Genomic DNA, 8,098 nt, shown 5'->3' with positions numbered 1-8,098 from the left:
ATGGTCATCAGGTAAAGGTCGGACCTTGGATTCACAATGGATCCATCGGGAATTTCTAGAACATATCATGTTATTTTATTAGGGAAAAGATGAGGAGGTGGCCGATGGGTTTAGTAGCAATCCATTGACATGTCAACAAGGATGTATTCCCAAAATTAATATGATCAAGTTTGTGTTGGGGGGAAGACAAGAATGTTGTTGATGCTGACACAAATGATCTAGAGGCAAAGATGGTATTTCTAGCCATGAATTCAATTGACATCTCTGAAGAAGCCAAAGTGTTGACGGTGATCAAGACAAAGTTTATCGAGAGACTCTATGAAGATGCCCTCAAGCAAAAAAGAGAGGATGAAGTGAAAGGCTATGAGAACCACAGATTCGACACAAGCTCAAAGTCAAGCTTGTTGTTCAAGGTGAAATGATAAGATGAGCAAGATCGACATAAGCTTAGCTCATCGTCGGAAGTTGATCCGGGCATAAGGACCATGTAGCACAGTTAAAAAGTTATCATGATAAAAAATATCCGATCAAGCTAGGAATGATGTGATGGGGTATAAAGCTTCCCAGTAAAGTACTAGGTGTAATGCCAGAAGGTAAATCGGAGTAGAGGTTGGACGGGGGAAATGATTTGCAGAGGATAAGTAATTTTAACTTACCCAATAAATGGGATCAAGGAGGAAATATGGTCGGGACTATAACTGCAAGGGATCCAATTTACGATACTGGAAGAATTATTCAAATGATTAAATATCCTTGCAAGAAGCTTTCATGATAAGTTCCACACCGTGTCCGTGGGCATGAATACAAAGTTTCAGGGTCGACTCCCACTTCTTTAATGTATAACCTTCCATTCACCTCTCACTTTCGAAGAAGTCGTAGTGTTGAAATTTTATCTAGCAAAATATCAAAAGAGTATGACTCATGAAAACTTTCGAGTTCACACATATTAAGGAAGGCATAGGTTTAACCCGTCAGGGTATCGTGGAAACATATACCACAAGCTTCAATAGTAAATACCACCAGCTCGAAAACAGAGCATGGTTGAGATAGCAGAGGATACAATTTACCAAAGGCTTTATATATCCGTGGAAAGTCTCACAAGGTTATTTGAATATTAAGGACACTGTCGAATAATAATCCAACAAGAGGTCCGGTGGTCTACAACGCAGTTGATGTGAGTATCGGTACTCTATCAAAGGAAGAAGGAATGCAAGTGCATCAGATTATAGAAACAACTGACTAACTCAAAGCTCAAATGCAAAGGAATTATGAATTCCAAGACAAGGGATCAGAAGCAATGGTTTGAATAGGGATGTATAAGTTGAATAGCCTTAGGGGTACAATCGACGACAATTTGATAGGTCGAGAACCAGCTCTTGCTCAAAATGACGTCTGAGCTAGAAGGATGAATTCTAGGATTTGATTGAGGATTGCTGGCATTCACAACATATTGAATCAACGGACTCAAGATGATAGTGAAAAGGATGCCAATAAGATTACTAGACTTATGGGATTATCCATAATGCAAGCAGGCAAAAATTTCAAGAGCAATAAGCTACTGAGGATTTTCGAAAGGTTGAATAGTATTTCGAAGACCTTTCTGAAACACATGAACAACTGGGAATGAGCGGATACTCGATAAGTGCGAGGAATTTATCCGTAGGGGTATTCATGTGACAAGGAACTGCAAGGCAGTAGGCACAAAGTATTCTCGGAACAATAGAGAGAATTTCAGGGTATCTTGTAATAACAAGACTAACAAGGAATGATTGTAAGAATGGCAAGTGTACGTAGTTATCCATAGGGTTTTTTCTCGGTGGTAGAGAATTGCAAAAGCAACGAGCGCAAAGTCTCGAGAGAACATCGGAGAGTATCTTCGGAATCCTTTGGTGCACCAAGCAATCATCTTGAGTGGGGGAATCTCCGGGAGGAAGTAATTACGAGAACCTAGAGTTAGAGTTAGCAAAATCATTTAACCCGAATAGAAGAGAGATGTGATTCCCAGAGTATAGGTTGAGGAATAAAACATTCTAATACCACCCAATGGCGACGTGGGCCCGTAAGCCACACAGCCAAGTTAGTAAAACAATTTTGGACGACTAGACTCAACTTCGTCCAAGGAGTTGAAAAGGGGGCTATCTATAGGCAGTCGGCTCTGATACCAACTTGTGACGCCCCCGATTCAATCATACACTAATCATACATGCAAAAGTGTACGAGCAAGATCGAGGACTTACGGGAAGATATCACAACACAACTCTAGATACAAATTAAAATAATACAAGCTTTATATTACAAGCCAGAGGCCTCGAGGGCTCGAATACATAAGCTCGAATACAAACGAGTCAGCAGAAGCAACAATATCTGAGTACAGACATAAGTTAAACCAATTTGCCTTAAGAAGGCTAGCACAAAAGCAACTACGATCGAAAAGGTAAGGCCTCCTGCCCGGAAGCCTCCTAACTACTCCTGGTCGTTGGCGGCCTCCATGTAGTAGTAGGCACCCTTAGTGTAGTAGTAGTCGTCGTCGAAGGTGGCGTCTGGATTCTTGGCTCCACCATCTGGCTGCGACATCCGAGAAGAATGGAAAAAGGGGGGAGAGGAAGTAAAGCAACCGTGAGTACTCATCCGAAGTACTCAGCATGCAAGGATCTACACTACATATGCAACATCATCAAAGGAAGGCTGTATATATGGACTGGGCTGCAGAAATGCTAGAATAAGAGGGGGAGAAGCTAGTCCTATCGAAGACTAGCATCTTTTGGAAACCACAAACTTGCAGCAACAGGAGGGAGTAGAGTAGCATAAAGTAAAGTAGTAGTAGTGTTATCAACCTCGGCCAGAGATCCTTTCTCGACTCCCTGCGAGAAAGCAATCCCAGAGCCATACTATCCATTTCTCATCACAATTCATTTCTCATCTCAGTATTCAGTTCTAGTTGTATCGATCGGGATACAACTCTAAGTGTCCGTTACCATAGGATAGGCTATCGATAGATGTTTTCTTCCCTGCAGGGGTGCACCAACTTACCCACCACGCTCGATTAACTTCGGCCGGACACACTTTCCTGGGTCATGCCCGGCCTCGGCCAAACAATACGCCACAACCCGACCTAGGCTTAATAGAGAGGTCCGCACGCCGGACTAAGCCTATGCCCCCAGGGGTCATGGGCCATCTCCCCGGGAACTCCTGCACATTGCGTACGCGGTCGATGAGCAGACCTAGCTACCTTCTTAAACAAGGCAGGAGCTTACGCAGTCCAACCCGGCGCGCGCCGCTCAGTCGCTGACATCTATTAAACTTCGGCTGATGGATACGATGCAGAACGCCCATACTATGCCCACGTGATGGTTAGTGCTATCAGGCCAGAGGCCCCTCAGATCAAATATCCAAATTGTAGTGGATTAGGAGTACGCAGTAACAAGTAGAGACTCACGAAAGATGTGACCCCGTCGCCCCGTCTCGAGGACTTGTGGCAAGGGCTAATAATGCCCGGCCACGCCTCGTAAGAATCTCACGGGCACCTTCCAGGTCAACCCGACTCCACATCACTCGCAAATAAGCTCGCGCGGGTACCCCTCAAGGCCGACCCGTCTTTAGTAACATGGTTCAGTGTAAGTCATAGTCACCATAGTAACAGTGTGTCTAACACCAAGGGGAAAACCCGAGGAATTACCCCCGGTGAATTCCACTCGATGTAATCACCAAGGTGAACATAAGAGGATCCACCCTCGAGGTTCACACTTGAGGGGTTGCACGACAAAGCCGTATCGGAAGTGGTTAAGGAGGAAATCACCCTCGATGACCACGACCGAATAGCTACACTACAGAGATCTCATCAAGAGTGATGTAAGAGTTTTCACCCTCGGCACTCGATGGTAACTCTGTAGAGTCGTACAACTAGGGGAGGTGATGTGCGGTGTCAGGGCCTGAACGTCGATCACGTTGATCGAGTCATCAAACATAAAGCGAGGCAACTGGGACAAGGTGGGGGTCACTGATGGATCACTAACCAACCTATACTAAGCAGTTTAGGATAACCAGGTAGGTAATAATAAACAGGTTACAAAAGCAGGCTATGCATCAGAATAGGAGCAATCAAATACAGTAGCAAAATCTAATGCAAGCATGAGAGAATGGAATGGGCGATATCGGGATGATCAAAGGGGGGCTTGCCTGATTGCTCAGACAAGGAGGGGTCGTCATTGACGTAGTCGATCACAGCAGTATCGGCAGCCGCCACAGGGTCGACTAAAGAGAAGAGGTGGGAGAAACAGTAAATACAGAGCAAACAAAGCATCACAAGGCATAACATGGCAATACGCAGCACTATGAATGTTCTAACGTAGTGCTGCACGAAACAGATGAAGGGGGAATTCAACTGGGAAGGTATTCCCGGTTCCGGACCTGTGTCAGACAGATGACCGGAGGGGCAATGTTCCATGTTCAGATAGTTAGAGGCATCTGACAGGAAAACGGACCTCGTATTCGGATTCGTTGGATTTTTCTGAGGAATTTTCATGTATAAAGGTTTTCGATCCGAGCTAGGGTTATTTTTCTACGATTTTTCAAAGATTTAAACATTTTCTGAATTTTTTGAAATTATTACTAATTCGAAAAATAAACAGGAAATTGCTAGGTGCACCCGGTGCAGCGCACCAGATGATGACAGTGGGCCCGTTGACTGCCCAGTCAGCAATCAACGTTGACCCGTTGACTGGTCAATGGGCCTAGGGGTCCCACACGTCAGTGTTTTATTAAAATTCTAAAATAATTTATTTAACTTAATTAAAGGGGACCCACATGTCATTTGGTACTACTAAACTAGACCTGCAATTAAATTAAACTAACAGAGGATTAGCTTAAAAAGGGATTAGCCCCTAATCTAAAGAGAGGGCCGGCTCTACTCATACGCACACACAGGCCGGCCCTACTCATACGCACACACATCACGCACGCCCATAACGCACACACTAGCACGGGCGCTCAGCCATGGCTGGTGTGCACGCACGAGCGCTGCCGAAGCCAGCAGCGGCAGGCACGTACGGGAGCAGCCGTGGCCCGGCGCAGCCGCTCAGGCGGGCGCGGGCAGGGATGGCGACAACAGCAGCAGGCAAAAGCAAGTAGCAGTCGCAGCCAGGGGCCAGCGGAAAGCAGCTGATGGCGAGCAGCAGCGCACGGCACAGGGCAACACCAAGGCAGGAACGAGCGCTGCGGGGGCGCGGCCGAGCGCGGACAGCGGAAGGCCGGGGCGCGACCTGGGCGCGGGCTCTGGCCGCGGCAACGGCGATCTTCGTCCATGGCAGCCATGGGTAGGCATGACGGCTACGACAACGGGAGGCAGGGGAAAATAGGGAAATCGGCACGGTGCTCACCGCGGAGCTCGATGGCGTGCTCGGGGCGGCCGTGGCTGGTCGAGGATGCGCAGGTGAACGGCGAAACGCGGCGGGCGTGATGGAGATGCAGGAGGCTAGCGACGGCGAGGCAGCGTTTTGGCCTCGATCCAGAGGCGGGGACGATGTAGACGAGGATGACGAGGCCGATGGTCAAGCTCCTAGTTGCCGGGGTCGACTGTGGCCGCAAGCTTCACGGCGGTGCGGCCATGGGGGTCGCGGACGGCGGCGGGTGTGAGCGGGGCAGAGGGAGATGGGGGCGAGTGAGGGGAAGGGAAAGTGGCGCTAGGGTTTCCAGGGGGGCGCCGGCGTAGTTATGTAGGTGAGGGGAGGCCATGGATGCCCGGCACGTGGCCACGACCATGGGATGGCCTCCACGATCCCCTTCCTGTCTCCTGTAGCGCGAGGAGGGAGACAAGTGGGGGATGTGGGCTGGGCCTTCCAGTAGACCTAGGGGCCAAGTACACATTAGGTAGGCTTTTGTTCTCTTTTTTTCCTATCAACTAAATATCTGCCTTTTGCATTTATTTGAGTGGGCAAACAATCTTTGCTATTGATGAAACTTCACACATAAATATATGTCATTACTCTGGAGAGGCCCACAAAGTTTCAAGTCAATTTGAAATTCATAAGCATTTATTTGATTTGAAAAGACCAATATATTTGTGGTAGGACCACTTATTATTTTTCTAGGAATTTATTGGTGAGTCAAATGAAGTTGGTTTCAACATGACAACGATCATGGGAATTTATAGAATAAAGCGGACATTTTAGTATTACCACTCAGAAAGAATAATTCCACTTGCAATTTAAATTTGAATCTTGCCTTTGAATTGGGACAAGCGGCAATTTGCTTAGTAATCATGATGACATGGTCACTATTAGGGGGATATTACTATAGCATGATTCTTGGGGTGTCACACGCGCCCGCCAACACGTTCAGACGGTAGACAGACCGCACCCCCTCTAGTCAGGCACATACCTCACAGCGGATCCGTGCGCCATTTGGGCGGACGCAATGGATTCCCAATGAAAGGAGTCTGAGCGCTGTTGTCGGGTGGCCTCCTCCTGGGAGTGGCGGAGTGCCAGCCGGATGGTCTTCTCCTCATCAGGGCTGCGTGGGATGAACTCGGGGTCGATAGATCTGGAGGTGTAGAACTCGAATCCGCTGATCACCATGCGGGAGAAGGCCGGAGATCGCCAGACAGGAGATTGGGTGGCAGAGCATAGTGAAGGGGAGTGAGTGGCTAGGGTTTGGTCTGGGAGCGGATAAGGACAATTATATGTGGGGTCGGGTGGGCTAGCATGAGCATGATCCAATGTGGTGGACATGCCCGGTCATGTCCAGGCCGCCGCATATGCGCCTTATATTTGGGCTAGATATGAGGGGTGTCGGTCAGCCTAGGTTTTTGAGGACAGTTTGAGGCGACCGTCTAGGTCGGGTTTTTTGACCAATCACTGAACGGGTCGTCCGCCTGGGTCATATGATGGGGGTTTAGGTTGTCCGACTGTAGATGCTCTTACACTTGGAACTCCAAGTAGTTTCCTTTTGAACATGAAAAGAATTTATTCATCTAGCAACATTTTACAGAGAGAAGTGTGAAGGGACTCACACTGAACAATGGGAGAACATTTCTCACTGGGCATTGACCTGAACCTGAAGACCGGCACCTAACAACTAAAGATCTAGACTGAACATTGAGAGCTAATCGGGCATAATGATGAGCTTTTACATTGAAGCACCTGTTAACATGAGTTACCCTAGTTGGATGGAAAACTACAGACTATTGAATAGCCGCAAGAAGTGGTCTGATGACCCAATGACCTGCAGTGTTGAAGATGGATGTAGTTGTTGCCTCCAAAGCCAATATCGTGGAATATGTGAAAAAAGTTGGTTCCTATATGCGAAACTTTTCAGCCAACATGGTTGCTAGAAGCATGCCAAAAGTTTCTGCTTGAAGAGGAGATGTTGCTCGTGGAGATAAGGTTGAAGCATGCAACCGTTTAAAGTGAAGATTGGTATCAGTTCTGATGATGATTCCTATGCCCGCTAGTGCTGAATCCATGTCCCTTTCAGTCTTCCAAGCCGCGTCACAGAAAAGGGCAGTACCTGCAACAGAATGTGGGTCTTGTTGTGTCCCTAGTTGATGTACTGCGGAGCAGGTAGGGCGGTGATCTTCAAAGGACTACATATTCTCAAATTTAGCACCCCACATAGTTGCATTAGCAACTGGAAATATCTAAGAGGGTTTGCAAAATTTCTTGCCAAAAAGAGCATCTTTCTTGCTTTCCATAAGCACCACAAAAAGATATAAACTGGTGAGGCTCTGATATGTCTCCAACGTATCTAAAATTTTCGATTGTTCCATGCTATTATAGTATCAATCTTGGATGTTTTATATGCATTTATATGCTATTTTATATCATTTTTTGGGACTAAACTATTAATCTAGTGCTTAGTGCCAGTTCCTATTTTTTGCTTGTTTTTGGCTTTTCAGAAAATCAATATCAAACAGAGTCCAAACACGATGAAACTTCACAGTGGTTTTCTATAGACCAGAAAAGCCCCACGAAGGTTCAGGAGAAGACCAGAAGAGCCACGAGGGAGCGACAAGCTCATAGGGCGCTCCATGAGCTTGTGGGCCCCTTGTGGCACCTCTTGACCTAATTCCGCCTCTATAAATTTCCAAATATTCCCAATATAC

The 8,098-nt window shown here is 46.9% G+C and overlaps 1 protein-coding gene across 1 annotated transcript; it reads right to left on the bottom strand.

The window, feature by feature from the left end:
* Window positions 1–2,244: 2,244 nt before the first annotated feature.
* LOC123083839 (uncharacterized) lies at window positions 2,245–6,572 on the bottom strand. The gene is made up of 4 exons (XM_044505735.1): window positions 6,376–6,572; window positions 5,376–5,584; window positions 4,177–4,251; window positions 2,245–2,565 (listed from the first exon to the last, which is right to left on the bottom strand). The coding sequence occupies exons 1-4, from the start codon at window positions 6,570–6,572 to the stop codon at window positions 2,507–2,509; spliced, it is 540 nt and encodes a 179-aa protein (XP_044361670.1). The 3' UTR covers window positions 2,245–2,506.
* Between the last annotated feature and the right edge of the window lie 1,526 nt (window positions 6,573–8,098).

The sequence above is a fragment of the Triticum aestivum genome, chromosome 4A, assembly GCF_018294505.1.
Source record: "Triticum aestivum cultivar Chinese Spring chromosome 4A, IWGSC CS RefSeq v2.1, whole genome shotgun sequence".
NCBI classification, from domain to species: Eukaryota; Viridiplantae; Streptophyta; class Magnoliopsida; order Poales; family Poaceae; genus Triticum; species Triticum aestivum.
The sequence above is the reverse complement of the archived record's forward strand: the minus strand, read 5'-3'. Positions and strand labels throughout refer to the sequence as shown.

Coding starts and splice junctions, on each gene's coding strand:
- LOC123083839 (XM_044505735.1), bottom strand. CDS start 6,572: ATGGTGATCAGCGGATTCGAGTTCTACACCTCCAGATCTATCGACCCC. Junction 5,585..6,375: donor GCGCACGGATCCGCTGTGAG/GTATGTGCCTGA, acceptor ACCGCCGTGAAG/CTTGCGGCCACAGTCGACCC. Junction 4,252..5,375: donor GCACGCCATCGAGCTCCGCG/GTGAGCACCGTG, acceptor TCTTCTCTTTAG/TCGACCCTGTGGCGGCTGCC.